We start from the raw sequence: 18735 nt of genomic DNA, 5'->3' as shown, positions 1-18735 counted from the left end.
GAAAAAACACCGTGGAGCATATCCCCAAATTACCCCTTGGGCACAGTTACAATAGAACGGCGAAGTTTCCCACGGTATACCGATGTACCCACGCGCTCCCACGGTTGCTCTATACGATGACATACGGATTAAGCTAACAATCATTGCGTTTTTATTGTTGCTCAGCATTCGATTTTTTCACTTCTCCCTTGCCTCCGTCAAACATTGTGGTTAGATTTGGTGATTCATTGAAGCGAGTCCCTCCTTCAGCCTCTCCTGTTCTTCTTGTTGTTTCTTTGATCGACTATACGCGACGAGCTACTGACCCCTGCGACGGTGTTATCACCCTGGTCGAGTCACGCGCCGAGGTTGTTTGCTCAATAAACCCATCCATCTAACGCGCCCTCCCATTGGTTGGCATTTCGGCTTTCGTGCCTCCGCGAACACACCCAGCGACCAATCCGCACGCGAGGAGCGCCTGGGTAGTAGACCCGTGCGGAGCGAGCGAGGCGGATGCACGAGCCGCACTGATTGGCTACTGTGTGGAAGAATTTCACGCTCGAGCGCCACGGGCACGTGCTGTCTATATATAGCGGTCGTCTGCCGGGTAGTAAGTCATAACAACCGCTCTCACGCTCGTCACAAGATCCATACTCCTCTTCGTGGATACCAGTGACTATCTCTCTGCCTCTAAGGAATCTAACTCCTGTGATTATACTTCTTGCTTGTGCATTGAGACCATCTATATCAGCAATCATGCTTACTTCATCTGGATACCAACAAATGGACATGTGCTCTAACAGACCTAGGGTAAGTTCTTCTCAACCATTTCTTCAATCACACATTTTCTCTTTTTGAATTCAACAAGTTTAAGTCGAAACCGTGTCATCAGTAACCATGTTTACTTAGTAAGTTAACAGTAATCACGTTAACTTGTTCATCATGATCATTGATCTAATCATTGATCATTGATTAATAGTTGATTTCAGCAAAGGCCAAATACCTTCAATCTACTTTCAACTTAACTGACAATAACATCAAGGAACGAACATCAGACTCGTATGTTGATAAATTGATTTCATATTTGTATGATTTCCATGCACTTGTATTTTCAATTTGAGGACTGTTTGACTTATTCTTGTACCCTTTCTTGTATTCATCTACAGACTGCCAAGCACCTTACAGAACGCAAAAGGCGAGCTCGAATCAACGACAGCCTCCTTCAACTGAAGAGTATGGTCTTCCCAGTCATCAAAAAAGATGTAAGTATCTGAACATCTCATCAATACACTCAATATACATCTTAAACATTTAAATCAGCACTGCCTGTCAGTATTTCATGCAGTATTTCAATAGGCCTATAATTGTACATTACACGGGCCTCTGTACAGATTTTTGATATCCCACCACCAAAACGCCAGATTCAAAATTGGCGCCCAACCTGTTTCGTAATCTGGTTCCTTGTATTAATTGGCGCGAAGATTCACTCCTTTTCTTCCAAGAGGTGTATCTTTGTCCCTGTCCACTCCGATTATTGATTAATTAAATCCCCAGCTCCTTGCCGCTATTGTTTGTGGTAGGGCGTCGTTTGTATAGAGGGTTACGGGGGATATGGAACGTGCGAACAATGTTTACTCGGTGGAACAACGGGCGAGCTTCGCCGTCTATTGAATGAGCTCATTCTGGCCTCTATTGAAGCCGAACCGTGGGAAAGTCGGGTTGGGGAGTAATCCACGATTCTTGGCCCACGCCTAACCGCAGCTGCGGCGGGGGCTTGGGGTCGAGTGGAGTGTGGTTTTTGGAAGGTAGTTTTTGGCAAACAAATTTGTCACTCCCGCAAGTAAAATGACAAAATATGTCGATTAATTATACACAGCCATATTTAAAAGATTTCTTTTGTGTTTTGATTGTGCAATACTTATGACCTTTTCCCATTTTTTTCTTTAATCCAGATCTCTAGACATCCTAAAATGGAAAAAGCTGACATCCTGGAGATGACTGTTCGATATTTGAAAGACGTCCAGACCCCAGAACAGGGCGAGTCAAAAGGCCAGGTTACCACATACCACGCTGGATTTACAGAATGCCTGAGCGAGGTATCAACCTTCATGTCCAATTGCGAGAGCATCGACATTGAAACCCGTCTTCGCCTCCTCGGTCATCTAGCTGATCGTTGCAGTACCATCAACGATGCCGACCAGAAACCTGACGTGTCACGACTTCAACCAGCTCAGACACAACAACAACAACAACGTGTGCCATCACCAGTCACAGTTCCCCAGCAACAGACCCGAGTTGCTGCTCCCAGTCCCATTTCCATCCCAGCAACATCGCCAGTCCAGCAGTTTGCTACCACACCAAACGGCATGGTTCTCCTCCTCCCAGCCCACACCGTCCAGCACAACTCGGTCATCTCGGTTCGAGTCCCACTTAGCAGCGACGGTGTCCTGACCCCACCACAGTCACCGATGTCCCCCGAGCCAACCATGACCCGCTTCACACCATCACCCGTCGACATCAAGCCCTCCAAGACCGCCCTGAACACCAAGCACCACCGCTTCGCTCCATACCAGAAGCACGCCATCAAGGCATCCGAGAAATCGATGTGGAGACCGTGGTAGAATCCATCTCAACCCATCCCATCTTAAAGACTTTCATCTTAAGTACTAATGTGCCTTGAACTTTCATAAACGTGTTCTGACGCTCTGTATACATCGTGGAGGGAAATTGCGGGAATCGATGTGAACTTTGTCAAAATAACGACTTCATCCAGAAGAAGTGCCTGCCAGCACAAGTTATGTTCATCCCTAAAACTATAAGACTATTTTTCTACTGATATATGTTTATTTTCTTGTACAAGATTGAGATATAATTGATAACGATGAATTGTGTTGATTGTCGCCGGTCGATATAAGCCAATTGCTATATGAAAAAAAACAAAAAATCAAATTAAAAAAACAAAACATAAACTTTTAAATATCATTCGTATTACGTCTTCATTTTTTGTTATATTCGTACAGATGATGCGAGAACGTGTTTGAGTGGTCATTGACAGTGGTGTATGGTAATCGTGTGAGAGAAAGACAGAGGAGAGGGAGAAAGAGAGAGAGAGAGAGAGAGAAAGGAAGAGAAAAGTAGGATTACGTGTATGAGAGTAAAGATAATAGTGGGGTGAGTAGTCGAATATTTGAGAATTGGAGCGTATATGAAAAGAGACGAGAGATTTAAAATGAGTTGGGTTTATAGATCATGATTTATGATAAATAAACAAAATATGAGCCCTTTTGGGACACCTACAAAAAGAGAGAAACAAATAGGGAATCGTTAGCAACTCGATTTCTGATATCTACTGCTTGGGTTACTGCATCGTGGTGTTTCAGAAAATATCTCTTTTAAAAATGCATCATCACTGAAATCAAATGAGATGCGTGGGTGATCATCTAATCCATTATCAAGGGGATCCCTTGGGGAGGGAGAAAGAAAGGCGGGAACAGAACAGGTCCCTAGGTTATTTTTATGAGTGCTTAACAATAGCACCTGTACCCCTCTCCTGTTTCTGGTATCAAACCGGCAAACGGCTGGAGAACAAAGAACTAACAAAAAATGACGGACGCCGATTGTGAAATGAGCATTGCGCCCTCATGCGGCTCAGACAACACAGTCTATTATTCTTGAGTTCGCTCATGAATGCACAATTCAAGGGAGAACGTAGGTTTCCAAATGAGATATATGAGTGAATGAGTGAAAAAAAGGGGAAAAAAGGGAATGTGTCGAATATGCACATGTACACATAAAGCATATTTACACGCATAGATCATTACTTGGGAATTCATTTGGAAATCACGAAAAAACTGATGACAAATTATGAAACAAGCAAACATAGTAGCTTATATGGAAACATTATTTTTGTTTCCTTGCAGTAGATTTCAATCGAATAATAAAGTTCTTTTTTTTTGCCAGAGACACTAAAACAACATTTGTAAACATTATACTTCGAGGTATTTCAGACCTCGGTATTAAAATCAAATCAGGTTTTCCTTTAATAATCTCGCACTTAATGTATGGACCATATCAAACCGTACACAAGTTGATGTATGGAATATAATTAGTCCAATATTGTACAATCTTTAGCCAGGAATATATCTGAACACAATAATATAACAAGGAGGAAGATAATTATGAAAAAGAGGATTAGGGAAAAGGGAAAACAATATGAAGAAACTGGGAAAGTGGATTATGTAACATTTTGCTCTAATTGTTAAAATGTCCCCCATCCAAAGTTTCATTCAGTCATCGTAGAACGAGCTTCGGTATGAAATGATTTAAAAATGAACACGTTTTCAATTTCAATTCAATTTATTTCTCCACAAATGCAAAACATTGGGAAATACATAAAATAAAATACATACATACACACAATACAATAATAGAACATGTATATCATATATAAAAAAAACGACTCCAGTTGGAGCAATGTATGTTTTAAAAAGAAAAAAAAATCAGCAAATGTGGAAGAGGTAGTAAAAAAAAAAAAAATCGAAATTGATTTGTCGAGGACTACCCCCAATAATACAAAAAAAATATACAATTAAAACTTAAAAATAAATATAAGGTAAAATGATGAGGTGGTACTAATAACGAGAAAGAAGAGGGAGGAAAATATCAAAGACAGGGGGGGGGGGGGAAGCATCTATCTACATGTGAATGTTGTAAAGGATGGATTACTTATCAGGAATAATCTTAACTTTTCAATCGCATGATTATCTTGTCATTTAGCCGTCAAGGGGTCGTGGACAACCCAGCCACACGAACAACCACCGTAAGTTAAAACACGCGACCTAACTTGTTTGTCGCACGACCGAGTGGCTCGTGCACAACACGTTGAGTCAGTAAGCAAACATAAGTCTTGCGACATCGCCAGTTTTATGCTTCCGCTTCAGAACAAATCAGAAAGAACCATCAAAATTCCCCAAGCTTTCTGTCACGAATTCCTAACCTATGATGTCACCCAATTAAACCAGTTAAGTAATAGAGCTAATTTAAGCTGAGGTAACTTTCATAACAATGAAACGCAGCATGCAAAAAACCTAAATTACACAGACGTTATTAGTGCGTGGCTCGCATTAGGGCCAAAAACAAACCCGTGGTTTTCAATAATAATGCTGTTTCAACACATCAAGGTTAAAGAACGTCCAGGGGGATTTAACTTTAAATTGCATTGTTTAATTAAAATTATATCTGTCAATCTATTCAGTAATAATGATATATACAATGTATTATCTGCTAACGCGCAAAAAAAATATCGATGAGCTTTCCACGACGTTTCAAAATTTGTTTCCTTTTTGTTCTGACTCAACTGTATCGTCACCATGGCGGTATTGGTAAATAAACAAAAGATAATCAAATCAAACTTGTCATTCTATATAAAGAATGTAATAACCTAAGTGGGAATGTGTAAGTCATGAAATATGAGTGATGTGATATGATTTGAGAGACAGTCATGTTTGTTCATGTAAGCAAGACTCGCTGTTTTGTCGGTAGCGCATAGCTCGCGTAACGCACAAATTATGTGTCTGTCCGTATGTCATTTTGAAAGTTATAACATCCAATAACGTTTCAGTTATGAGCTACATATATACATGCCTACAACTAAATGGGTAATTTGAATCGTATCACAATCCTTTTGATAGGATACAATTACGTAACACTTCCATTATCTAAACATATTAAATTGGGCATTTGGCTTGATTGTTAATTCACCTCAGAACTCGAAAAGATATCAAAAATGTATTACCTTGTCGTATAGGAACGTTTGGAATGTAAGCAGCGAATATAAAATAATGTAAAGTGAATAGAGACAGAAATGTGGGGATTGAGAGATCGATGGGCAGATAGGAAGAGAGAGAGAGAGAGAGAGAGAGAGAGAGAGGGGGGAGGGCAGAGACAAAGACAGAGAGAGAGAGAGAGAGATTTTTGTAGGGGTTGGTAAAAGAATACCTATTAAAAAAACACATAACAAAAAATCTTCACCAAAACTTTATTCTATAAAAGAGTTAACCATTACTGCCTTTCCAAATTCCTGATGTTGTGGTTCACGGAATACGATTGGAATACATATCTATGTCATAGTTTAATGTTTCTAAAAATGTTTCTAACTGCGTGGAAAGCTGAACTGAAACTCAATTTGGCCAGTAGAAAGCCAAAAGCTGCATTATAATATGATAGGCCTATTTGTCTTCTATAGGGTTGGTCATAGTTCCAAGTCTACAATTTCTTTACAGTGATTGTTCGATCAGATAGTCAACTTGGAATTGTTTTCTCTATCCATTGGTTTGTATTCACGACCAAGATTTCTATAGAAATTGAAGAACAACAACTTAATTAAAGCAGCTTTGCCTTATCATATACTTGGGCGTGAAGAGGCTTCCTGAATAGAGGTTGGTGCAAATCAAGTTAAAGAAACGTTCTATAAAATCAACTGTTGCACGCTCATACAATGCCTTTTGTGTAGTTATTTCTATGCGTAACAACATCCAATGAAAGAATGTGTTTAATGCAGAAGGTTTACAATGGAATCCAGCTACACGGATATACGCGTTTTTAAAGGAACTTGTTCGCAATAGCCACTAAGTTGATTTATCGGTATTAGGAACACGCTAGCCAAGTAAATTAACTGGATAACGTCATCAATTGTTCCTGTTATGAGTGTCCCCTAGCGGATTTGTTTACCAAAATTAAGTTAAAGAATTTTAAGAACAATTGGGTCAGTGTACCCAGTGAGTTGCGTATAAGACATTATAATTCAGCGTCATTGTTGAAAAATTTTGAACCACAATTTAAAATATTTAGAATTCTGAAGCAGTGACTTTTAAATTCAAAATGAATCAAGAATGTATTAATAATACAAAATAAGAACTAGACAGAATTAAAACGTATCGCATACTAATATATATTATAACAATATTGTAAACAAATATATTCCATTAATTTATTTAGCAAGACCACATGTCCCGTAACTAATATTGACGAGCCACAAATATGTAAGCAATTGTCAGTTTAAAATAGCTATGGTTGATAAACGAAATAATAATAATAATAATAATAATGTAATGTGGAATGTAATTACAAATTACTATGTGAGAAAAAAAAACATTGAAATGTACAAGTATCCATAAATGGTTAGTTATTCAGTGGTTATCATAATGCTATATTTATGATAGCACCGATAAGCTCGAATTACCTATCTGCGTATAACTCATGTATCGTACGTATTTGACCAAATTGTTAGATTGCAAAATCATGTAATTGCCACCGTAAACTTGATAATCATTCAGTATTATCTGGTTATGTTTAATTTACAAGAAACATTGTTTTCCTTCATTACTTGTAGTCAAGATTACCTTGTACAGATTCGAGAGCCTCATGAAAATAGATATTACAGTTATAGTTCTGGAAGAAATATTTGATTGATATACGATATTGACGCCTTAATATTGACGGATGTGATTACTGGCTGATATAGTTTATATGAAATGTTGAAAGGGCAATCCAATCAATCTAACAACATTTGTGAAAAGCAGTTGAATAAGTCCAAATTGTAGCACAATATACAGTCCATCGACATTATATAAAACGTTCATTTAAAGGTAAAAACATACAGCGCAAATTAGTTAGGTTGGTTTTAAGTTTGTGGTGAAATCATATTTGGAAAGTACAAGAAACTATATATTTGGAAAATAAGGTGAAATTCTAGCAATGGTTGCTGTAAAACCTTGATTTATTTTTATTGTATTTATATGTTATTGCTAATAAATACCTCAAAAGAGGATGAGGAAAAAAAGTCAAAATTGGTGAACATGGCAAAGGTTTAAAAGAAATTAAAACGGCAAGAAGATAGTTATGACAGTTTTGAATTATATTCTGTGCAAATCATTCATAGTTTTGTTTTTCAAGTGAGGTCAGACCTTAATAGCGTTCTCATTTTAAAACTGGAAATTAAAACTTCTAAAGATCAAATTGTTAGAACACACTAGGAAACGAACAAAAATTAATTTCAGACTTGTTAGGAATCTTCATTTTCAACCTAACAGTTTATATCATGTTATATCGCGACTCTTATGGGACCAACAGTTTTGTACATAGAACGAAATAAATCAAGATCCCCCATTATATGTTTGCAATTCTTGAACTTAATATTATGCGAAGTATGTAGCTAATGTAATATTCATGTAGGCCTATACAAAATAAGTCTGCCATTTGCAGCAAAATCAATATAATTTATACTTTCTGTCAGAACAAATGGAACTATTAGTACGGGTCTTTATATTATAGATACTGATATTCATCTGATTTAAACTTTTAAACTCTACTCTTTTTTTTAAAAGCTTTCTCCCCTCCTTTTTACCCCCTCCCTCCTTTCTTCTTGTTCAGAAAAAAAAAAACGATTCGTACGAACACTGTCTACTTGTTATGCGCGCGTCGTTCTTTTCTCGTATTGTCCCTACCAACAATAAACGTATAATAATCGACGAATTTTCAATATGATGATTAATAGCTTTTGGAACAAGTAAACTCGCGAATACAACATTTACAGACGAAGCGACCAGAAAAAAGAAGAATACCATTCATTTCTTCTCTCTTTTCTACAACCTTCATCTCTCTTTCATGTCTTTTCTTTTTCTTTCAGTGAGTTTTATCCTTCACCTGTAACGCAACAATTGGTACAATTTTCATGAAGCGCTCGCGAATCTTTGGGGTCGAATGGAACCAAATCAAAGGGGCATTAAAAGTGACAATTGAGGATTCTAGACCATGAATGCTTCGATTCAGACAGCGGACGTTTTCCCACGCTCCAAGTACAATTCGCCACTCTTAAAATATAAGAGAGAAGATGAATGACTCCACTGTGAAATTGATATATGGCATCTTTTTCTTTGCTGCCTCTACAAAGCCCTAATATCCTCAAGAAAGAAACATTATCGATGCGATAAATTTGGAGGATGGAAGTTCAAACACAGGTGGCATTGAGAGGATTTGTGTCATATGATGAACTATACAAAGATGAAAAGGAAAAGATCTCTAAAAGATAATGAATCCCAGATAAATTTCCTCTTTTCTGGAGTACATGTAATTGAGTAATATTTCATGTTTAATATTTCTTCTATTTGTACCGCTTTTAATTGAATCGTATTTCATGGTTTGTATTTCTCAAAACATAGATACACATCTTTCTTTGTTGGTCTTTGAAAGCTCTGTATGTAGTTTGGAGAAGAAAAAACTCGTCTTGAGATCAACGTTGCGATGTTCAACTTTTCTTTACCGAAACGAGAAGAAAGACAAACAAAATCCATTAAAATGTGCCGATTTGAAATAAGTTACAATGAAACGATACATATCTTGGGTACTAGCATGACTTTTAGTTTGTATCAAAATCGTACATGATGGTTGAAGTTATGATCACATAAATTAATAACAAATCTCAAGTGTTTATTACATGGTCATGTTATGAGTTGGGCTTGAAATGAGCTCTGCAATTACAACACACAGCTTTTCTTTTCTCTTTTTACATTACGAGAAAAAAAAAGTTCCCGGGAAAAAAGGCGAGTCGTGTGTCCTTTTTTTCTTTAATTTTGCATTAATTCTCAACATGTCTTTCTGTGTCGATAAGATCACCACGAAGTAGTGCTTCTTAATATAAACGGTATATAATGATTACAATCCTCGGTTTCAGATAATTATTTTAAAATCTCAGATGGACGTTTCATTCTATTTACTGTTAATGTGGTGGGATCGTGGAGATGCTTAAGATCATGTGTCCTTGCAAGGGGTGATAATGTGGGCTTCATTTAGGTTAATAGATAAGATAGTGTGAAGATAATGTACGAGTAATTTTTGATAGACAGTGATGGATTGAGATTTGGAGAGGAGAGTCGACAATTTGAATTTCTTCTTCTCTTTCTTCTTCTCTTCTTCTTTTTTCCTCTTCTTCTTCTTTTTCTTCTTCTTCTTCTTCTTCTTCTTCTCTCTCTTCTTCTTCATTACCATAATCATCATCCTTATCTTCTTCTTTTTCTCTTCTTCTTGTGTTTCTCGAACTTCATCATCGTCATCATCATCATCATCATCACCGCCAAGATCATTTTCTTCATCATCCTCTTCTTTTCTTCGTCATCTTCTTCTTCTACTTCTTCTTCTTCTTCATTCTTTCTTTTTCTTCTACCTCTTTTTCTTCTTCTCCTACTTTTCTACTTTTCTCTTTCTTTTCATACTGCCTTACTTCACTTTAAGACCTAGCTTATTTCATTTTCGTCTTCATATCGTTTGTCTTTAATCACACATCATTCTCGTCCTTCTCGTCCGGTTTGTATCCGGCATCTTCTCATTTAAATCCTGCTTAACTTCTTTCAGTTTCTTACATTCACCAAATCCACATATTTTACAATTATGGAACTATTGTAATCGGAGTTCAACATATACCCTTTAGCTGCAATAAACTTTAATCCTGAGTTCCGGGTTATGACGAAGCATCACATTCTTTAAAAATCACTTTAAAACCACTTAATATGTCTGATACTAATTTGTAAACGAATGCTTACACACAAAGAAAGAGTAAATACTCCACCTGGTTTGTCATGTTTTCACGACATCAACATTATGTGCATATCCGTGTGTATAGGCATTTTACACTTTATAGGGGCATTTTGAGGATCCAACCTAAACATGAAATTGGTGATCACCATTGATTAAATAATTAAAGGGCAATCTAACTCTTGTAATAACCCCATTTGTATTGAAGCAGAAAAATAAGACGAACCGAATTGCGAAAGTTTTTTAAAAAAATGGGGACAATATAAGGGCGTTATAAATGTTTGAAATATGAGATCACCAAATCTATACTCGAATTTCAAATTTGCTTTTATGATCAGTGGATTGTGACGTAGACACGTTTGTCGTGTACAAAAATATCATTGATTTGTGTCTTTCTCTAAATGCCTCTCCATCTTGGAGCACTACTCAAAATATATTTTCATTCATTTTGTGTGTTGAATAAATAGCAAAGTTGTCCGACATGACGTCGCTGTGAAATGACCAATTCAGCCCATTCGACATGTCCGTTCCCTAAAGAGATTCCAAATTTCAAGAATTCAAAACTTTCTTATTTTTGTTCGATTTTCTGCTTTATTTTAGAGTAGCTGTTTATACATTTTAGAATTTCCTTTACCTATAAATAAATTGGCTCACATGTACTTTCTCAGAACTTCAGGAGACAATTTCATTGCCTCCAACACCAGACGGAAATTGAAACACTTTTAAATTTTCGTCCCCTATTATGAACAATATCCTATTTGCAATTGGAATAAATTATGAATTCACTTGTCAACACTACAGCCAGTTAGCAAATACGTAGGGGACTTCGCAAAAATGCATAACAAAACAGAGAGAAAGAAGAAACGTCTGACATGATGTGATTGACAGTCATTTTGAGCGAAAAGTACCTTGATTTTGTGACGGACGGGCAAGAGGGCAAATATAAAACGGTAAAAGGTTTAAAAAAACCGAAGAATTTAAAGTTCATCCAAGTGTTTGATTTCTCCCATCTCAAGAAGTTAAAAACCACGCACTTGTCTCTACGTTTTGAGGGTTTTCCGGAACTATTATTGACTATTGTTGACCCACAACCTCGGTTTTTCCAGCTTTCGGGTCACAGAAGATAGAAGACATGATATTTAATTTAAAAACTAGATATATAACGATATATTCTGATGGACGCATGTTATTGTATTATCAATCAGAATATTAGCGAATGTGACGTTATATTATGAAAATATTATATAAGACAATATGATGTTTCTCGATTTTGAAAATGTTCATGAGGAGACAACTCAACAAAACGTAACTATAATCGTCTTCGCTATGTTAATGACATTCCCAAAATGAGGTCATGATTGAAATGATTGGAATGTTGCGTGGAAAACAAAAATGCTAAGACCCGGAAGCACTTCTTCATGACATTGGTGCAATTGTTACATCATTGGATTGTTGTCCTTTCCTAAATCCTCACTCATTAGTTCTTCTCAAAGCGATTGTTTCGAATTTTGACATTCTTGAGCGAATTTTGATCTGCATTTTTAATAAGATTTGTAGTTTCGCTTAAAATGATAATAGATTGTACAGTACAGTCAAGTACATGTGGAAAAACATCTGATACAACTTAGCTATCTCTTCTTATATCTCCATGGTTATAAGAAGAAAACTCTTAAGTAGTTGTCATATCAAAGAAAGGGCTATAAATAGTTTACTCTCTACTAAGAAGTGTATAATGCAATGCGCTGTATAAATGTAACATAGTATTTAAACCAAAGTCTGATTCCACAGGTTTATGATTTATGTGTTGGTTTTGATCATTGGAGATTTTAAACCTCTCATTGATATTCTCTCTCTCTCTCCCCCTCTCTCTTTCTCTTTCTCTCTCTCTCTCTCCCTCTCTCTCTCTCTCTCTCTCACTCACGCCATGGCCTTATATAAGTTTATTTGTTCATGGTCACACTTCCTTCATTTTCCCTTGCTTCTCACTCTATATCCATTCATTAATCATTGATCAAGCTCTTTCCAAAATCGAACTTTTTCTTCTATTACAACATAACTTGTCAAGCATAATGATATCTGACGGCAGCTGTCCATCAACACATTTCATATTGACACAGTCATGTGTCGACGCTCTTCCCGTCACCTTGGCAACGTTTGGATGATACCCCCGACGCTTCCTAAGCCACGCCCATTGACGCCACAACCCACTCTCGAAACAGGTTGAAGTGGGACCCTATCCCAACAAGAGCTTGGTAGAGAATACGGGGTGGTGGGGGGGGGGGGGGGGGGAGGGGTGGGGACGATTAAAGGATGTTATACCTAAAAGTAGAAAATAAACCAAATTCTTGCATGATAAAGGGGAAGTTGGTGGTGTCAAGATTCTGGTGGCAAACTTTGGAGCCACTTCAGAGGGCTCTCCAAGGTGTCCTGGGCCGTGAGTGGTGTTGATTCCGATGCCTCTTGAGTGGGCTTTGGGGACACTGTCACGTCAGCCTACTTGACAGACAGATAAACAAACTGTTTTCAAAGTCATCTCCAAGCTTCTTTCTCTTTCCCTCCTTTCGAGGTTTTCTTTCGAGTTTCTATTTTTATGCTTTCGTTTTTTAACCCCATTCACGCTAAAATATTGTTCTCGTATAATTCTGCGTTTCACTTTCTCCCCATCATCTCATGCCTCCTCCTTCTGGCCTCCTCTACAAGATAGATAGAGGGATAGAGAGATGTAGCGAAAGTTAGAGAGAGAGAGAAAGAGATAGATGGAGAGAGAGAGAGAGAGAGAGAGAGCGAAGGAAATGTAATAAAATAGAGATTAAAAAGAAGAAGAAGAAAGTTAGAAAGATAGAGAGAGAGAGAGAGAGAGAGAGAGAGAAATACGAAGGGAGTGAAAGTATTGTTATGTATTCTTTTTGTTCCATTCTAAAGAGGGAGAGTGGGATAAAGACAAGTGATATGGAAAAAGAGGGGGTGGGGATAGAGAGAGAGAGAGAGAGAGAGAGAGGGGTAACATAAAGAGAATAAACGCGGGAAGGGAACAGGAGAGAGAGATGGAGAAAGAGTGCCATAATCATGATACTGGTGATGAACACACCATCATCATTGGTGGCCCACACTACCTTTTAAATTGGGATTTATCTTTCAATCTTATCCTACTTACTATTGATTTCAGCTGATCTGTGTCCCGCCAAAATGCGATCGATTAAATTTTTCGATATCGATTTTTCATATCGATTAAAATATCGTGAGAACGTCTGAAAGTGTTTAAGTAAAAAGAAAGAAAGAAACTTACCACTAATCTCAACCACATATATTATTAACACTGCATAGGATACTCAAACATTTCTAAGCCAAAAATATCACACATGGTTGTTACAAATGGATGCGCAAGTAAAATAATGCGTACAAGAGAGAAAATGAAACTTTTGAATCATACACACGCAGATAATCTAGTGATCAATAACTAATCTATAGGCTTGCCATACATCAGCTGTGTGTCTCGCGATATTCCAGAGTTTGATAATAGTCAATTGTGCTTGAACACAATACTGGAAAAGGGATAAGGAAAATTAAAGTTTTAAATCATACACACGCAGATAAGCTACTGATCAATAACTAATCTATATAGGCTTGCCATACATCAGCTGCGTGTCTCGCGTTATTCCTGAGTTTGATAAAAGCTAATTGTGCTTGAACACAATAGGAGTAAGTCGTTTCCTTTGTAACGTCTCGCGTCTTACGTGTGGGGTGTGCATGACGAGGGGGTAAAACAGATCGAAACGCCTTTTTGAATAGTCTATTGTGCGATCAAAACAGATCGATGACGACTGCTCCTCCCTGTGACTATCCACACTGTATGCATCTTTAGTTGTCGTGATCAAAAGAACTTTCAGGAATATTCTTCGGAAAGGTGTTTGGATTGTGTATCAAACTGCATTTCAGGGATAATTCTTATGATAGGCATTGCCGTTGTAATAAAGTGTGCGCCATGAAAAGTAAAATTGTTGAATGTACAGTAAAAAAAATTAACCAGCATGATTGCAATAATGAGTCCGACCGACTCTGGTGCAATGCCAAACTTTGATGAACGTTGCTCAATTATAGTGGAAGATAATCGCAATGGACTATTACCCAAGTTTGGAATGAAATTGCCACAATGTTACGTGGACTTACTAATAATAATGTCCAATCGCCCTCCTTCCTCTTAGATAACTTAGTATTACCCAAGTTTAATTTTTCCTTTTTATGCCAATCATGTATACTTTTAAATATAACTTAGTCAGTAAAGTACATTGTGGGAAAGAAAAAAAAGGATATATGACAAACAGCAAGAATCGCTACCAAATAGTAGTTGACGGTTATCAGAATTAGGCCTATAGTAGGCCCTAGTTTTAAATTATCAATGAGACAACCCTTACGGGTATAATGTTAAAGTGACTTGCTTTAAAAGCTAGTTTAAAATTATAAATAAAAAAAAGAAGAAAAAAAAAGGAGAAAATGCCAAAGCTAGGGTATAATTTCCGTTGCCCTTTGGAAGCGCATAGAGACGTTATATTGTGTGATATGCGCCCTACAAGAGCCGATTATTATTATTATTATTATTATTATTATTGTGAATGTATATTAAAAGTTTGTCAACTGTGTTTGGCAATTGTTCAGCTATCTTATGATTGATTTACCCTCAAATACATGTTTCTTTCTTACATATTTTTGTTAATTTCGCTTGATTTTTTTCATAAACGAACTTCTCGTCACGACAAAAACTCAATTATTTTGTACATCATCGTTTTGGTGGCACGGCGACACGGCATTGCACGAATAGACAGCTAGCTGTGATCGCCCACGCGGCCCTATCAGTACGGACGCACCACCAAGCCACACATACAGAGCAGTGAGAATGTCCCATTAACGCCGATCGACTTCTTCTTTAATGCACTCCTCCCATTGTGGGCTCTCTTGGACCCTTTTGTGAACCAAAAATGGTCCTAAGTAGAGAAGATGAGTCCCCATGGGACCAAGACAAATCGATACCAAGGAAATATCACCAGACGTTGGGAGGTTAGACGGCAGCTAGACGAAGTTTTGGGGCCATGAAATATTTTACTGAACCACCTTTGAAAAGGAGGTGGGGTTCCGGTAAAGATGACACATAAAACTTAAGCTTTCTCATGATTTAGATGTCAGTTTGGGAGGAAATAATAGTTTCAGTTTCACTTTCATATTTTCACTTATTTAAATATTTTGCAATGATTTCACAAGTAAATGGTACACATAAACGTGGATTATATTAACAGAGACAAAGTTTGTACCCTCATATCAAGTTGTTGGAATGCACCAAAGTGAAATATGGAGGGGCCTAAGGGTAAAGTTTTCTCTTAAAGGCCCACTGCACTACTTGTAGCTACTTGCGCCCTCTATATAACAAACAATGCATAATCGGTGACCATTGGTCCCCCATGATCCTCTTTTTCTTATGTTAACTGAGAGCTGAGTTGATGAGATATCCACCTGTCCAGTGACCTTGCAGGGCGGTCTAATCCCTCCTGTAAATTATGGCAGATACGCTTTAAAATGCCCTGGTATTTGGGTACATGACGAGATATAGCTGGAAATTTTATAGGTTGTACCCATTTCTGTTTCAGCAAGGGTCAATTTCATTTTCCTTTGATAGTTGTACAACGTCACGGTTGTTGTTGTTGTTGTTGGTTGTATTTATGGCATTCAGTCAAATTTGACTATTTACGCCTAGTCTTGTTCTTTAGTCGTGTTGTAACGGTACACATCAATTTCTATGCTATACATAATCAGGATTTCCCGCTGATTCAGACAGGTTCTTTCACAATGTAATTGTATCATGACCAGTATTCGAGTCTAAAAACAGATGAGTAAAAGTATGACAAAAATATGAAGAAGCAGCTTACAGATAATGTGGAGTACTGGGCCCTGTCCTATAAAAAGTTGCGAATAATATATTTTTTTTCTCGATTTATATTAATCGCAACTATGTCGCAATAGATAAATATAATATGGGACTGCAATCTTGCGACAGAATGATAGAGGACACGCGATTGATTCTGATCAATCGCAAATCTTTATAAAATGGGGCCCTGGTCGTGCTATTTATTATATATATAATTGAGACATAAACGTGTAAAGTTTTTTCCTATTGCTGACTGTGTATTTTGTAGGAACAGAAATAGACCACGAATGTGAAACATTATTGAACACCGTGCGTTATAGCAAATGCTCACTTTTGCTGGCGCATGCACGGAGAGCGAGCAACGCTGACTATATGTTTCTTTAAATGAACCTGATAATGAGGATTTACATCTTTAAGACGTTTAACCAACTCTCCATACCCCCTGCTTACATTTTCGGCGATCTTCAAACATTTCTGATTGCTTTTTATACTGTTACAAGTTTCTAAATCGACTTTAAAAAGGCCCCACGTCGCGCCTAAAAAAGAATTCAAATGTTGCTTCTATCAACCGCCCCTTGTTACTATACAAGAAAGGAGAAGTGGCTTTAATTAAGGCGGTTACATTAAAGAAATAAAAGTCAATACGTTCTTGATCAAGAGACGTCGCCTGAATTGATTTTTCTTCTAGATTAAAGGATTACATCTTTACAAGTCTGCTTTAATCTAAGTTCAATTCCTGGATGGATTGACTTTCGGCTTGAGCAAACGCTCAATGAAGTGGCTTTATATCAATCTATCTCCAAGCGTCTCTTTCTTTCTTTTCTTCTTCTTCGTCTATTTTTACGCGGGAAGGTGTGGGTTTTTTCAAGAGCACTGTGGATTAAAGCCCACGCTTAAAGTGACTCGGTAACATTGTTGAAATTTGATGAAAAGACTGCGTCATTTGTGTATGAAATGTTACTTTTTATATTCCTTTTACTGTACTAACCCTCTAAAAGGCAAAAAGCCTGAACAAATTCTCAACCCACAAATGTATTAATGGTTTTCTTTGAAGGCGTCACTGTGCACACCCTATAACAGTAAATTCTCCCAACCAATTTCCCATGAAAATAAGACACAAGACAAACTTTAAAACATCTTTCAACACTTAATGTCTGGAATGGTTGATAGAGCCAATTTATTGCTTAATGACGATTTTCATTCAACTAAAATGTAATCAAATTGTAATGACATAGTTAGGAGAATTAAGGAATCGATCAGATCAATTTCCCCCAAATTTTATCATTAATAATGGTATGTTTTCACTCAAACTTTCAGATTATCTTTAATATTGTACATCTAGCATTGAAGCCACTACCTTAGCACCATTTTCTCTCATCGGAACAGTGTTACCAAGTCCTTGTAAGTTTTCTTCTCCCTGAATTAAGCCATTGGCTGCCGATAATGGTGATTCTTGGCAGATCTCCTTTTCGAAGAAAAAAAGTCCTCGAAAAGCAGCAGGAATGATTTATGTCATAGCGTCGAGAATGGAGGTTAAAATTCCCGCCAAACCGCCGCTTCTTAGCTGTCTAAAATATAATTTAAGTATTTTAAAGAAAAGAAGTCTTTTTTTCCTTCAGTCTGCACCTCACCAGAATCGTACATATCCGTTTTGAATATGTTACCTTTTATGGACACAGAACTGGTTTTTAATTCTCTTCTATATGTAGAACAATCTAAAATAGTAAAATCCAGAATTGTTTATAAGTTAGTAGCTTTTAAGCTATTGAATAGCGTTGAGCATCGACCTTGGCTTTGATATGGCGATTAACCGTCATCATATTTTTATACTTTTGTATCTGTAAGTAAATGCATTTTTTTTGTAATCTAAGATATAATGTCACTTAATAAATTCGTTTCAGTTAATATGTATAAGTTCGAACTTATAACAGTACAACTGCTAGAATAATAGGGCAAAATAATATTATATCAGGTACTTTTCTTTGTTTCTAAATTTCTCTTCATCAATAACCTTCGCAGACCCATCTCTTCCAATTTCGCATCGTACAAAAAGAGCGTTCTTTCTTTCTACCAGCATGCGGCATGTCAAAGATATTGAAGACAATTTACAATTGCGATCTTCCACTTCTGTCGAGTCCTCAATTCGGATCGAAATTCCGCTACATACAAACCAAAACAGGTGGATTCAACCATGGATTCATCAAGACTAAAAAAAGAAGGTCCACACTTTTTTCACGCTTCTATTTCCTGCCTCT

The 18735-nt window shown here is 37.1% G+C and overlaps 1 protein-coding gene across 1 annotated transcript; it reads left to right on the top strand.

The window, feature by feature from the left end:
- The first annotated feature begins 578 nt into the window (after positions 1 to 578).
- Positions 579 to 2956, top strand: LOC592057 (transcription factor HES-4). The gene is made up of 3 exons (XM_791599.5): positions 579 to 789; positions 1146 to 1241; positions 1932 to 2956. Exons 1-3 carry the CDS (start codon positions 736 to 738, stop codon positions 2598 to 2600), a joined length of 819 nt encoding a protein of 272 aa, XP_796692.2. The 5' UTR covers positions 579 to 735; the 3' UTR covers positions 2601 to 2956.
- The last annotated feature ends 15779 nt before the right edge of the window (positions 2957 to 18735 follow it).

The sequence above is a fragment of the Strongylocentrotus purpuratus genome, unplaced genomic scaffold, assembly GCF_000002235.5.
Source record: "Strongylocentrotus purpuratus isolate Spur 01 unplaced genomic scaffold, Spur_5.0 spur5_scaffold_16, whole genome shotgun sequence".
Lineage (NCBI taxonomy): Eukaryota > Metazoa > Echinodermata > Echinoidea > Camarodonta > Strongylocentrotidae > Strongylocentrotus > Strongylocentrotus purpuratus.
The sequence above is the reverse complement of the archived record's forward strand: the minus strand, read 5'-3'. Positions and strand labels throughout refer to the sequence as shown.

What these genes read in the sequence shown, in the direction of transcription:
- LOC592057 (XM_791599.5), top strand. Translation starts at nt 736, where the DNA reads ATGCTTACTTCATCTGGATACCAACAAATGGACATGTGCTCTAACAGA. An exon ending in TGTGCTCTAACAGACCTAGG is followed by an intron (nt 790 to 1,145) that starts GTAAGTTCTTCT and finishes ATTCATCTACAG; the next exon opens with ACTGCCAAGCACCTTACAGA. An exon ending in TCCCAGTCATCAAAAAAGAT is followed by an intron (nt 1,242 to 1,931) that starts GTAAGTATCTGA and finishes TCTTTAATCCAG; the next exon opens with ATCTCTAGACATCCTAAAAT.